The 15,156-nt window shown below is 43.4% G+C and overlaps 1 protein-coding gene across 1 annotated transcript in view; it reads left to right on the top strand.

Annotated features, from left to right (window-relative positions):
- The first annotated feature begins 1,074 nt into the window (after positions 1-1,074).
- Positions 1,075-15,156, top strand: part of col16a1 (collagen, type XVI, alpha 1) — a 56,134-nt gene continuing 42,052 nt past the window's right edge. The window contains 4 exon segments of the mRNA XM_054606036.1: positions 1,075-1,338; positions 6,682-6,797; positions 14,739-14,807; positions 14,905-15,022. Of these exon segments, the coding sequence (XP_054462011.1) occupies positions 6,722-6,797; positions 14,739-14,807; positions 14,905-15,022 (263 nt within the window). The 5' untranslated portion in view covers positions 1,075-1,338; positions 6,682-6,721.

Genomic DNA, 15,156 nt, shown 5'->3' with positions numbered 1-15,156 from the left:
AAACAATATGGAGGCTGCGGACCTGGCCGTCAATCAAAGGTAAGTATGATAAGCAAGTTCATTAATTTTAATGGAATAAATTCTTCTCAATAATACACCGGCCACTGCTGCAGTTATCCATATTTCTTGTCCTAATACAGTGCTTTCACCCAGACGGAATGGAAGTTTTCCCCTACCCCTCCGGTAAGCCATGAATCAAACCGTGAAAGGTGAGGGAGGGGGAGGTGGAGGGGGAGGTGGAGGAGGAGGTGGAGGAGGTGGAGGAGGTGGAGGGGGGGTACAGGGCCTGGGAGAGCCTGCTGGAGAGATTAGAGAGATGCCCCGGGCTCATTTTCCAGCTCTATGGACAAGGTGATGTCAATACATGTTCCACTGAGGGATCTCCCATTGAGAGGATGGGAGAAACTGAGGGAGAGAGAGAGAGAGAGAGAGAGAGAGAGAGAGAGAGAGAGAGAGAGAGAGAGGAGAGAGAGAGAGAGAAACAGATCAGGAAGAGAGCTGGGCAGAGAGAAGAGTTAGAGACTGAGAAGAAAAACAAATCAAGGAAGTAAGGAGAAACCAGAACGACTTAGAGAAAGCAAAGGACGAGTAGAAGAGGGGGAGAGAGGGAGAGAGGGGATTTGAGACTGAGCAGAGTGGGAGAGAGAGAGAGAGAGAGAGAGAGAGAGAGAGAGAGAGAGAGAGAGAGAGAGAGAGAGAGAGAGAGAGAGAGAGAGAGAGAGGAGAGAGAGAGAGAGAGAGAGAGAGAGAGAGAGAGAGAGAGAGAGAGAGAGAGAGAGAGAGAGAGAGAGAGAGAGAGAGAGAGAGAGACAGAGAGAGAGAGAGAGAGAGAGAGAGAGAGACAGAGAGGAGAGAGAGAGAGAGAGAGAGAGAGAGAGAGAGAGAGAGAGAGAGAGAGAGAGAGAGAGAGAGAGAGAGAGAGAGAGAGAGAGAGAGAGAGAGAGAGAGAGAGAGAGAGAGAGACAGAGAGAGAGAGAGGCAGAGAGAGAGAGAGAGAGAGAGAGACAGAGAGAGACAGACAGAGAGAGAGAGAGAGAGAGAGAGAGAGAGAGAGAGAGAGAGAGAGAGAGAGAGAGAGAGAGAGAGAGAGAGAGACAGAGAGAGAGAGAGAGAGGGGAGGGGAAAAAGTTGGACACGGAAGATCTCGCCCTAACTTTTGTCTTCTTTCCACTTTCTTCGTGGAAGAAGCCTCGAGAAAATAAAATAAAAATAAAAGTCAACAGGACGGAGACGCGGTGGATTACATGAGACTCACATCAGCATCCCCTCTGGATACACACGCGCTTTGATTTACGGATTAATGTGGACGCAGAGTTGTGGATTTATCAACAACTGAAGGTATTTATGTTTCTCACCTTTCTGTCCCACAGTTTACTCAGTAGAGAGTTCTCCGACTGTAGTTTGTAAAGTGACTGTTCAGGGGGAAACTTTATTCTGAAACTTTCTTTTTTTTTGCAGAAGGTTCATATTGCAACCCGGCGTAATCATATTAGGTTACATCCCACTGTTTCTATTATAGGAGCATTGTTCAGCATATGAGAAGTACACACAGTCAGTGTAAAGTCATTACCAGCACTGTCCCTATTGTTATAGTGATGCTAAAGAAAGCTGTCATGACATTAAAGCATGATTCACTTTCTCCCACTGGGGATCATTAAAGTGATATCTGCTGAGTAGGCTTGTACTTGCTTATGGTAGAATTGTTGTATTTCTTAATGTTTCTTGGAAGAAACTTTTTTTTTTTTAAACCACAACTTTAGTACAGCTGCTGGCAAAAGTGATGCTGATTTCCCCTTCCTATATCCTTAAGCAGCCTTAATACAACGCATTATGGGCTGAGCTGTTACTGTAAGTGTTTGTGGCTCTCCTCCAACCCCTGTGGCATGGAACAGCCTCCATTATTCAGGCTAAGTAATGTCTGAGCATAGCACTGCACTGCTTTGAGACCAGTGTCCATAATCGAAATGTGCCTCTACCTCTAACAGGGAACACTCAAAGAAGGAGGCTTTAATGCCACAGTCACATCTGTTTTCTTCATCACTCAGCCATCCCATCCTGCCTGCACACCCATCTTGAAAGTTTGAAAGAGTCCCCCCCCCCCCATGCAAAATGTGGAACTGCTCAATGTTGCACGTATTTCATTTTCCCAGACAGCTGCCTCTTGAGACAAAGTAAGATTTATTTCTCTGATCAGAGGTGTCCTTCTCTCCACTGTAACATCTTCACCTTCGGTAAACAACAGATATGTTTTTTTTGTTGAACGTCATTTCAACAAAAAACATGATCTGAAAAGCATTGAAGTTACTCCAAGAAGGCTGTTCCCCCCCCCACAGGTTCTACTACTTCTTCAGACCCTGGGGAGAACATCCTGTAAACATTACAAATCGGTGTCCTCAAATTTTACAACACATTAAGCGTTGCTCACTTAACCTGCTGCAGGCTGCACATGCAGTGTTTAGCTGTGGGCCATGCAGTGTTAGTTTCAGATACAATGAGCCTGCAGCTAACTGTATCATGTACTTGAGTCTTTGCTTGTTCAAGTCAGCAGTGAAGTGAACATTGAGCAGAAATGGTCAGCCTTCAGCTGGTCAGGCTGACAAAACCATGCAAACCATGGGCCAACCAGTTCATTCCATCAGAGTAGGCGTCATATTACAACATACTTTTTTGTAAGTGGACCAATAGTGTACATGGCAGTGGAACTTTGAGGAAACCCTGAGCAGAGGGAGGGTTGCATGCATCCACACTCTTGAACATCGCCCAGTATGTAAGACTAGTAAAAACTTGCCTCAGTTTCCTTTGTGTGTCATCCAGCTTGGGCTATTGGTTTTTAATGCCTCCTGGTCTGTTGATATCTAGCGTGTCTATAAAAGCCTCAGGGCATCTTTAGCTACTTTTATTCACTCCAAGTTCCCCGTTGTAACAGGCCTGCAATGCACTCTCCGGTTCGGGCCAAAGTGCATCTGAAATTTCAAGAGCCATAAGTGTATGTGTACTTGTTGTTAGGGTCATGGTGACTTATCAGAATTACAGCAAAGAGAAGCTTCTGATGGTCCAAAAACATTTGATGAAGGGATGCTGCTAATGAAGGCCACAAGCTGAAATGCACTGGTCTAAACAAAAGAGTTTAACTAAATACGGTTTTCCTGGAGTTTGGACCTCTTCACCTTGTCAAAAAACATTTGACAAATAATGCTCTCGTGCTTTTATCTGTCAAAAATAACTCAGTACCTGATAAGATGGCAGCATATGGATTGAACGTCCACCACTTTTTTTTGCCAAGCTAGCAGCATGGCTCTTTGGATGGCAGTGTCAGTATTTTGATCCACCAGTTTGTGGTCCCCAGAGGATGAATCCTAAAGTATTTGGTGACCCAGTAAATGTTCTTATAGCGCCATCAGCTAGTCAAAGTTCTGACTTATCCTGTGAAATATCGCAACAGCTACTTCATGGATTGGCACAACATTTGGCACAAACAGGCATCGTTGGCAGAGGATGAGATTTAGGAGCTCCTCTGACTTTTCCTGCAAACTCATCACTTTCCCATTTGCATCAGCTGTACTTCGGGTTTTGATTCAATAAGTAATTAGCATGCGAGCATGCTTGAATAAAGATGGCAAACGGGGTAAATAATATTCCTGCTTATTGTCGGCATGTTAGCATTGTTATTTTTAGCATGCCGGTCAAAGCATCACGTAAATCTTTGACCCTACTTCAGGACAGACATGAACGTAAACAATTACGGACTTACATCTGGACAGCAGACATGCTGGTGCAAGCGCTGCAATCAGAGGTGTGCTTTACGTGTTCCACACATGCACACCAGGCAACAGGATGGCCACTTCCTGTCAGCAAGATGGAGAGCTCACGTGTTGGTTGTGTTTGGTCTGAAAACATGATATGTCTTGGTTAGATTTGCAGATTGTTCATCTAATCATCTGCCATTTATTTTTGTGCCTGCCTTTTTCCAAACAGTTTCCTAGGAAGGCGTCTCAGATGTTTTTGTGTAACAAACCGTCTGGCGGGTCAGGTTACACATGATGTACTCTATATGAATGTTGTCAATGTATGCATTTGCATCTGCCTGCCTACCTTTTTATAAAGGGTTTCTATTTTATAGCTGCATTCCAGTCAGCTTCTAGTGGACTTTCCTGCACATTCTCTGCTGAGATAGGACTTTCTCTGGAGGATTCAGTCAGGGTCACAATTAAACAGAGCAGGCGGTTGTTTTCACTGCACAGCACCCAAACCACTCTCGACTGTGTGTTTTTTTGTGTGTGATGATAGAGCAGGGAAGATTGGAAACAGATACCCTGTTAGCGAGCTGTCCATCAATCTTCTCGGTACAGAATGCTGGGAGAGACAGCTGGAAAGGCAGTGAACCCACAAATTTTACATGACTGACACATTTATGATGGGTTCTCCCATTCAAACAGATGGAAAGTAGTTGAAACAGTGGGCTACTGGTGCACTGTTATTTAATCATCCGTGTCTGGGTGGCTAATAAGCAATTCTCCTGTCAGGCCATAGAGAGGACATGTTATATTTACCTCTGTCAGAGTGTGTTTCTCTAAACAGGCTTGGGGCTGTTTTTTTTTTATCTGTAAGTTGTGGCAATGATGATGAAATGTGTGACAACAAAAACTGCTAAGCATTGAGCACCACTGACGACCTCCTTCCCTTTTGTCCGTGTATTCAAACCATAAAATGGTGCTGGGACAGGTATCTAGGCAATATGTCTGAACCTCCAACCAAAATGACCCCAAGAAATACTGGGCATGCCTGTATCTTCAAGGGAGACACATTGTTGTCGTGGAAAAATAAATCTGTCCAAGCTGAAATGATGAGGCCTGTGTTTTGATTGTCGAGGTTGGTCACTAATTCTGTCCACCTGTGCTTGTCTTCAGGCTTTTATTGCTGGAAGACTTTCAAATTTGTCATTGTTTTCCTGCCTGTATTGGCTTCGTATTCAGTGACCCGGTCACTAGCCGGCCTGCTTACCGGGCTCAGCGGCCAAGCCCAGTGGCCTAACCCCACATTGCCTTTATCTGCTGTAGCCAGCTGGGTGGCCCATGAAGCTGCAGATGAACTGCAGAGAGAAAGAGAGACATCCGTAGCAATACATATTAGGAAGCCTATTAAATTGTTTTGGATTATGGCCAGATAATAATAGCAATGAGCTGTAACTTTTCCCTCAGCCTATGTTCTCTGGACTGTGATGCATTGTGTATTATGTACTGTGTGGACTTTTTTTTATTATTGCGATCATGTGGCATGAAGCCTATAATAATGGCTGCAGCTTGAAAGTGCCCAAACTCAGCCGTCTAAGGCATTGATTAACTTTCCACCCATCCAACTGCAGGGGAAAACTTTTTTTTTTTTTTTTTTTTTGAAACTGTAATTCTAGCAGTTTAGCTTGCAGCTACTTTTGTATAAAGTGTCCATGTACACACAGATAGATTGTGCCATAATATGATTAATCAGTGTCTTGCTAAGATATTGCTCTTGTCATGAAATGGTAACCTGGCCCCTTTTTTAAAATGGAAGAAAACAATGGACGCCACACCTTGAGTCAGCAGCCCCCAACATTGAATGTATGATTCACAATCTGGAGCATGTCAAGCTGTCCTTGTTATTTCAGTGCATAATTTGAAACGCTGTCCTCCACCACATTGTCTGTTAGCAGCAGGCAGTCGGGTCAGGCTGGATAGAGGTGTCCTCTGCCGGGCAGGAACGCCACATTGTGCACCCCCACGGGAGCATGGGGGTCATTTCTCCTGGCAGACGGGACAGGTGTGTGTACAGACACGCAGTCTGCTCGCTTTCCTGCCTTCAGGGCCCTGCTGTACCTGTAAACACCTAAGAGTTATGGGGTGGCTCGCACACATGCTGAGGGCAAGTCCGGGTCAGCTGGGATGTAAGTGTGTGTGCATTGATGTGTGTGTATATTAAAAAGGGGTTGTAGAAAGGGAGAGTGACTGTGGAGACCGAGTGTAATGATTATCTAGACGTGGCACATATTTTAATCTCTGTGTGTGTGTGTGTGTGTGTGTGTGTGTGTGTGTGTGTGTGTGTGTGTGTGTGTGTGTGTGTGTGTGTGTGTGTGTGTGTGTGTGTGTGTGTGTGTGTACTTGTTGTTGGGCCACGTGGAAGCATCTGGTGCAACACAACCATGGCTCCAGTGGAATAGTCTCCAGATGTGTTTGTGTGTTTTGGCCCCACTGTGTGTTTGCCTTGGGACCAACCAGCCTGCATGCAAATCATTTTAATTTCATGTGTGCATTTTGCTTTGTTGTCTTTGTGTTTGTTTGCAGCACAATGCAAATCTTTCCCAGATATGGTTAAGTGCACCCTGGAAATTCACATGTGTGTTTATGTGTGCTTGTGTGTAGCAGCTGTCCAGTCAAAGGCCAACCAGACGGACAGTATAATGACTATGATCAGACTTTATAGAGTTACACTACTTAATGAGGGACATTCTGGTTAATTCATATGCCACTAACAAAGGCCGCATCATACCACATAATTAACACATCAACTGTGACTGACTCATAAATATACATGAACGTCTATTTAGGAGTCAAGCATAATGTGCAGCTGTCAGCGAGCGGCGTTCTGACAGAATGTACGAATGATTTGACTTTTTTTGACACTCTCTTTTTCTGTTTGTCCGTCCATCAGCTGGTGGCAGAGGTGAGGCGTTTTTCGGCGGAGTGAAACCATGTGGCTTCTCTGCTCCTGTCTGACTCTGTTGGCGCTCAGCTATGGCTCGTGTGACGTGCTGGCGTCTGATCAAGGTGAGTTTCCTCAAATAAAAAAAAAAATGTAAGCTCCAGTAGTGGTTATGAATGGTAGAAATTGTGAACTTCAGACAAAAGAGTACATCCTTCTTTGCAATAATAATTAGTTCAACACACCCTCATTTGTTTTCTTTCACAGATATAGATGAGAAGGCGCATACCACTCTCATATATGTCCTTTAATGCCACAGTCAGCTGCCTGTTCACTCATCCTAGAATGAAAAAATGCCCATCGGTACCTCTAAAAAGCGCTACATAAAACACTTAGTGAGCTTTAGAGGCATTGTCTCCACCGGTTGCCTGTTCCGAGATATAATCTGCAACAAAGCCAAAAGTAAAACCACAATTTGGCATGTTGTACACTTTGATGTTTCTAGGGATTAAGCAAATGAGTTGTAACATGTTGGGTAGTAATCTTTACTGATGCTAGTAGGCTGATTTTGTTACCGTCAAATGGAACCCAGGCTAGCTGTGTTTCTCTAATCCAGGCTTTACACTAATTTAAGCTCACAAGCTGCTCGCTGAAACTTAATATTTTCCGTACATATATAGCAGTATAAATCTTCTCATCTAACTCATGGCAAGAAAACAGATTTGCTAATTTTCAAAAAATGTTGTCGCAGCTCATTGACTGCAGTTAGCTTTTGCTGCTGGATGCTGGAAATACTTACTCATTTTCACTTCCCTGCAGCATGACTAGAACCTAGAGCCAAAAAGGCCATCCTAAGGGGCGCACGTCTCAAATGGCCACAACCAACGAAGGGTCACGCTCACCGACAACGCTGTAATCAGCAATACCGGGAGCCAAGCAATAAGCCCGTTCATATGGGCACGCGCTCCGAACAGGCACACCGCAAACTGGCACTGCACTCTTCATTTAAACGCTAAAAAAGACGATAAAATCCCCAAAACATTCTAACAATTATATATGAGACATATTTTCAATATGGAGTTTTATGCTAGACCAACTCGTCATGCTTTCCATCCCCCCTGAGTTAGATGGAACTGTGTCCATTTGTGTCGGGGTGTGCGCGTGGGTGACGGGGCCCAAGGCTACAATGAAAAGGGACTGTAATTACAGCTTATGTGTGTTGCGAGCTCGTGGCTGTTGGTGGCAGGGTGGTCAGGCTGTGGCAACGAGGCGTATGTGTTTACCATGTGCGGTTGAGTTTCTTTGCGTAGAGGTTTTAAAATGATGAGTGTCTCTATGTGTGTACATGAAATTGTGAGGATGTTCGAGTGTCAGTTTAATTGTCTGTTGGTGTGTTGAGAGATTGTGCATTTAAAGAAACCAAGTGGTAGAGAGGTGAAGAACAATCTGTTGTACTGATTTGTTTAAAATATTTCTTTCTTTCCCAACTGTCAAACTCCCTCACCACATTCTCAGTGTGTTGTCAGGGGCCAGATCTGTCATATCACTTGGGAGGGGGGGCCCGAGCAATCCTCCATAGCTTGAGGAGCTCTGAAGCAAGCTCTTGGCAGGGGGGCGACCCTCTTGGGAGTCTCAGAGCTTTTCAGATGAGAATGAGTCAGCTTGCAGCTCCCCTGAGTCATCTCCCCCGGTGGCGAGGAAGAAAGTGCTTTCTCAAGTGCAGCTATAATACTTTGTACCATACAAACTCACACACTCATATACACACATTCGTCTGACTCATCCAAATCTCTACTTACTGGTGATTTGCTGACATTACAGCAGGAAAGCCGGTTTAGGTAAAACTAGTGTTGAGGAGTCGAGCTGGATGATTGCGCTGCAGTTCTGCCAGTGTATTCAGCCGGACAGACTAGTCCCCATAGTTGAATTAAATTGCTGATATTCCCTGCTTTTGGGGAAGTGTTGCTGAAAGGTCTTTTTTATGTGCACCGCATGCCCTATGCAGTCTGAAGTAATGGATTTGTGCATTGATCTGTTTTCACTCAGTTTCCCTCTGTCTGTGTCTGAGCTAAATTGTAAGTTTTCTGGTGCCAATGAACTGTAGTAGCAATAAGCTAATTTGCACTAAATTGGAAGTTAGAGAAGACAAGCATCGAGCAGCAGAAGCAGACATACATCACTGAGCCTGATTACGGGTACGGCTTGTTGTTTGGGTTAGGATAATAATAATTAAAGTGAATATTCTAAATGCTGTGCTGTATGTGCCTCTACACTGAGAACTGGTTATATTCTGTAGCCTCTTACTATTACTAAATACTGCATTCCTCCATATAGATTCAAATGTATATTTAAATGAAATGACAAGTTATGTAAAAACACCATGAAAGGGCCTCTTAACTCTCAAGTTTAGTTAAAAGTCTTTATTCAACACCCTCATGCCATAGGCCCATATCAAACCATCACTGTAACCATATATACATACATCCTCTACTGCGGGTTCCAGCAGTCTGAGTTAGCAAACATATGTATTGTGAGTGTTGTAGTTAGATAGACTTCAACAAATTTGAATTCAGTTAATGGGCTGTAAATCCAGTTGAAACAGGAAGTTGGGTCAGGACACCAAGGAGGGATCTACTACAATGTCAACCAATGTAATAGGGTAAAGATGCTGTCAGATATGAAAGGAGGGGCAGAGAGCTTGATTTCCTAAAAAAAACAACTTTGTTAGTTCAAATGATTGTGCCCAGGCTATCACAGGCAGTCCCATAACTTCACCAAAGAACTTAAGCAAAACCCTTAAACTTGTAACTGGCTCATGGATGAACCTATCCTGTTATGTCTCTACAGAGCATACAAAACGTGTATTGCAGTAAAGTAATATTGAGTCACATCTCAATGCTGCAGAGTGCATAAAAAAACCAACCAAATGTGATTTAAAAAAATGCTAATGTTTGAAACTAATGTTGAACATTTTGACCTTGCATGTAAGCAACCAGTTTCCTGCAAAGTGTATGTTGTCCCTTTCTCTTAACCAGCCTCACTTACCAATATGTATATATTCACACTTTGCAAACACAAACACACGGGTAGCCAGACATCTTAACAAACAAAACAATCTCGTTGGAGTAGTGTACAACATGTACTCTCTAAAAAGGCTCGTGAAAAGCTTGTCAATGTGCCGTGAGTCCAGTCTGTGTCTGTGTGAGCTTGTGAGAGAGTATTAAATATGGGCCAGAGGCCTTCAAAGGGGGAAAAGAGTGAGCTCATCCCTCTGAAGTGCAGTGTTTTAAGTCTCTCCACTCCTCTGTGCTGTAGTTTTATCTCTGGGAAAAAACAGGAATGTTCTCTCTTGTCTGGCTCATTTGGCCAGGAAGGCAAGTGAGACACACACTCTCACCCTCTGACTGGATTATATAAAAAAAGGGGGGGGGATTGAGACAGTTTGTCATTTTACCAACACTTTAAGCTTACATAGGCTGAATTGAATCATAGTATTGAATCATCAAACTAAACCACCCGGCATGCCCTTTGCCTCCCATATGTTGCATGCGTTTAATAGCTCCGGGACCTGGATGAGTCTGACTTTCTGCTGATCAGCAGCCCAGTCCAATTATCTTGGAATGCCACATTGTAAAGCACATTCAATAACTACCATAGCCTCTCTTATTGCAAACCACACACCAAACACTCCGTAAGCACACTAGTGACCTCTTCTCCCTAATGAAAGTGCTCTGCCAAGTGCTCACTGCTACGGAAACAGTATTAAAACTCGGTGGCAGTGGGTTTCACTAGACCCCGGCCACAACAAAGCACTCGTCGATAAGGCCATTGATTCCTCAACGTTCTGAAGGTTGTTAAATATCTTGCAAGATGCAGGTCACACATCACTTATTTTAGCTGGGAAAAAATGCAGCGGGGCGGCTATAGTTGAGTTGTTCTCTGTCACAATGCACACCCGAGTGGTAGAAGTTTTTTTTCCTTTGGACTATCTAATGTAGGAGTTTTCTATTATTTTTTAATTGATGCATTTACAATAATCAAATCATCCATGTTTGCCCTTGTCTGCTACCTTTCACTCTCTCCAAGTTAATGGTATAAGTCTCTACATCAAAACGCAGGATTTCGCCTCCTTAAAGAATTTGTATCTTTGGCAAAGTGGAAACTTGGGGGAACTCTCACAGCAGTGTACTGCATGACTGCCAGCGTAGTATCATTACCTGCTTTGGCAAGACTCAAAACGCAACCCATCAAAGAGGAAGTGAGCCCAGCCAAGACCATCCAATCTCTTTAAGGCTACATGCAGCTGCTAGCAGGATCCTGGACTCATACTATGTAGTAATTAGCTTGTCAACAAGCAAACACTTTCCTTTGATCACAGCTTGAGAGGAAATGGGGTTCAAGTTCTGAAGTATGTCCTCTGCCAAATTGCCAAGTGCCCGAGTACCCAACAGTCCACTAAAATATCATCCATCCGCCGAGCTATGTAGAAAAAACTTGTGTATCCCGTAAAAGCGAGCAAAAGTCTGAGGCTCTTACAAGTAAACACGACATTTAAATTTAGTCACAGCTTTAAAAGAGGTAACAAATATTTGTTGTCAAATTATTTATGTCAAACCTGCTGTAATTCATATTTTGTATCAACAATGGATGAAGTGGCATCGTATTATGTGAACGGGGTGGCTCATGGTGGTAAACCTACAGAGAATTACCACCCAACTCCAGTTTCTCTCAGCCCTATATGGTACGTTTTAATGTCTTTCAGCTCATTGTTTTGGTTAAATTACCAAATGACCAAATATGTTTCAATCCCACATCAAAATATCCCACTGTAGGTCTCCAGCATCAAATGACAAAGTTAGCTTCTAACTGGACAATAACAGCTTAAACAAGATTAGATCAGGTGGCCAGAAACGCCAATACGAATGAATGCTAATGTTGCTTTGTGTCTTCTGGATCTGTAAATAGAAAATGTTTGCTAACACATTAATCGTACCAACGTCATTATGTGGTGATATCAATGTTGTGTTTACAGCTTGATGCGTTGCTGCATTTAATAACAGGAGACAAGGCTCATTTTTCTTCTGCTAGGATGATCACCCAACAGTTTATCTGCTCAAAGCGTCTCTCTCTCTCTCTCTCTCTCTCTCTCTCTCTCTCTCTCTCTCTCTCTCTCTGTGTGGGTTGAACACACATTACACTACTGTTACACCAAAGAGCATAATAATGTAAACATATGGATAGCACCTAAACCTGGCCTTGTACATTTTCACTCGGTAGTATTGGAAGCATCTAAGCTGGTGTGTGGTATATTACACGTTTACTCCATCCATTGTCCTAGTGATCCAACATCTTTGCGCAGAGATGGCCTCGTCTCGAGAAAACATTTAACCGAACAAAAGGCGCGGGGTAGAAATTGGGATGCTAAATTATTTAGCGCATGTTAAAATCCAGCTCAGATTTAAAAAGGTTGAGCCAGGTCATACCATGTAGAGCAGTTGACTACTTGTGAGACAACACAGTCTTTAAGGTAAAAAAAAAAAAAAAAAAAAAAAAGCTAATATAACATTTTCACCTTCCTTCTTACTGCTCTCTGTTCTTCCACCTCTCTCCACCTTCGCCTGTCTGTGTGTTGCTCATTGACTTTTCATTGTGCTGCCCCCCTTTGCCTCCAGCCAGGATTACTCCAGACAAATCCTTCATTTTGATTTTGTTGGATGGAAAAACAAAACGAGAAAAAAAAGAAAGACTAAGTAGCGACGAAAGGTAGATCTTACCATCTCTTGATTCAAAAAAGGAAGCAGAGTCTTTGTGAGGCTGCAGAGTGTGCACTTTGTGCTGAGTCAGCACTGTGTGTGTGTGTGTGTGTGTGTGTGTGTGTGTGTGTGTGTGTGTGTGTGTGTGTGTGTGTGTGTGTGTGTGTGTGTGTGTGTGTGTGTGTGTGTGTGTGTGTGAACGATAAAAGGATGTACTGTCAGGCAGAGTGTATCCGACAGTATCAGAGGGCTCAGAAGACTGCTTGATATTTCCTGCATTCTTCACTGTATCTGATACTTTGTTCAGAAGTCACGTTCAATTCATACAATTTCTTGAGTTTTCATCTCAAGTTTCTCTTAACGTACTACAACACCACTGTTTGACACCTCTTATCTGCACCTTGATTGGTACTTGCAGGCAGCAACAATAGAATGACACACTGCAGCAGGCAGGCTGAAATGTGCTGGGCTTGGAAACAGCTTTTGATTTGAAACCAAGATGAGCAGAAGCTGCAGGGTGTCAACTGATGAACTTGATAGGAAGTGATGAAGCGCTGCAAGTGATTCAATTCTTTTCTTGAGCCGGCCGGCGTGAAATTAAATTTTGAAACTCTTAATTAAAGTCAGTTATGTGATTATTTAAGTAATTATATTAGGCTCTTTCCCCTTTGTTATGATGTGTCTTCCAGTCTGGATACAGTTTAATTGTGGTTGGAAACATAGACAGTGTGTTGCTGTTGCATGCAGCAAGGCAACTCACCATGCAGTGCATTCACTGTTTCATCAAACAGATGCTCTCAACAACTCAAACCATAAATCCAGGAGACACGAAAACTTTACTTATGGAGGTGAGCAGGGCTGTAGTGAAGACCAACTTTAACGAGTCCAAGTCAAAACCAGGTGCAGTTGGTTCAGAGTCAAGACCAAGTCTAGAGCAAGAATAGGAAATAGTCTTTTCAATGCTGACCCTCTGCTCTCCTGCGTAACTGCGCACACACAGCTTGGATAACAGCTCATTTTGGTTAATGCAGTCAAAATGGTATTAAATAACAGACTAGTTGTGACGAAGGTATTTAGCAAATGTATCCAAGTTATAAGTAGATTACTGGCCCATAAAACGTAATCATTTGCGTTACTATTCATCGCTGGTGTAGACCTTGAATGAAGCTTAAAAAATTGGCTTTTAAACATGTGTGACATTGGGTGTTGAGTCCACCATGATTATTTAACAATGGCACGCAGGACCTTCTCATCACAAATGGTCAGATAATTGGTATTTCCCCTGCCCTTGTTTCTGACTTGTCTAGATGTTCTGATAGCAGTGGATCAAAGTGACTAATTAACTCCAGGCAGCCCCAAAAGAGTCACATTTAGGGCACTCCCAGCAGCTCATAGTTGCCACAGAGGGGCAGATCTAGGAAAGATAGTTGTCTTTTTACGTTTTAAAATGTTGTGGCAAGGAGCCCCTGGCCATGTGCCAAGAATGCGTATGCCGCCTTAATCCTGCTCTGCTTTTGCAGCTGAAGTTAGAGCAAAACCAAGTTTAACCAAGCTCTTGCACTTTTATGTTTTTTTGTTTTCGAAAAGATGCAGCATTGTACCAGGGTTAATTAAAATGCCTAGCCCTCAGCTTTGGCAGAAGGCACACAGTAATGATTTAGAATATTACTAACAGCCGCACGGCTCAAAGAAAATGTATTCTGGTTAATGCAGGGTAACAGCTGCTTCCACATTCTCTGCAGTCATAGCAAAAAAAAAAAAGATAGTTTATGGAAACACTGTGCCCTGTAGAACGTCTTGCTCCAGGCCTTGGTCCTTGGCCCCAAAGAGATCAATTAGCTGTGGATCACAGTGATTCAGAGGGTCCTTGTCTACCTGAACAAGGCCAGTTTTTTCTTCTACACATCTCACATCTCCCCTCTATAGTGAGGCAGGCCGCTCTGACAGGCAACACTTTTCTCTGTAACCTCCCCTGACAGGGTGAGAACATATCCATCAAACGTAGGCTACCGCGACAGACAAGCTTGGTGCAAGACAACCTGTCAAACCGGGCTGTGTTCCCCTCTGCACAGCTTTGCCCTCATTTCATCGCACTCTTTGTCTTATACACTCTTGACTCTCTTTCAACCCCACCAACTCCCCTCAACTTCCCTTTCTTCCAGATCAATATTTCTTTTTCTCATGTATGTTTGCAGTTGCTTCCTCTCTCTCACACAAAACTCTGTCCATTTAACCCAGCAGGAAGTGTGAAAGGTAACATTTGAAGTTACTTTTCCTTGCTTAACCCTCTGTGTCCTCTATTTGTCTCCGCAGACGATCAGTGCCCGTTCTTGCATGTGGATGAGTGGAAGTTTCCTCAGACGACCCGGCACAATGTCACAGGTGAAAAGATTAGCTAAAATACGCTTCCAGACATTTTTTTTTTTTTCTTCTCCAAGTTTTATTTATCCGAGTGCTGATGGATGACATTTGTTGTCAGGTTTTAATCTGGTGAGGCAATTCTCCCTGCTCAAGAGCAAAGATGTCAAGAAGATCCGCAACCCTCGAGGACCCGTCATCCTCCGCCTGGGCAAAACTCCACTCCTACGCCGCACCGAGTAAGTTTCCACCGCCACACTGCTGTTTGCTCTTTTTCCAGCAACCTATTGACAAGCACATCTCACACAGACACATTGTGGTACACTTTAAGGTGGTAGATTATGTATTGCAGGACGTGAAATAAAGCACATTT

The sequence above is a fragment of the Anoplopoma fimbria genome, chromosome 10 (assembly GCF_027596085.1).
Source record: "Anoplopoma fimbria isolate UVic2021 breed Golden Eagle Sablefish chromosome 10, Afim_UVic_2022, whole genome shotgun sequence".
Lineage (NCBI taxonomy): Eukaryota > Metazoa > Chordata > Actinopteri > Perciformes > Anoplopomatidae > Anoplopoma > Anoplopoma fimbria.
Note: the sequence above shows the minus strand (reverse complement) of the source record. Positions and strands in the feature narration are given on the sequence as shown.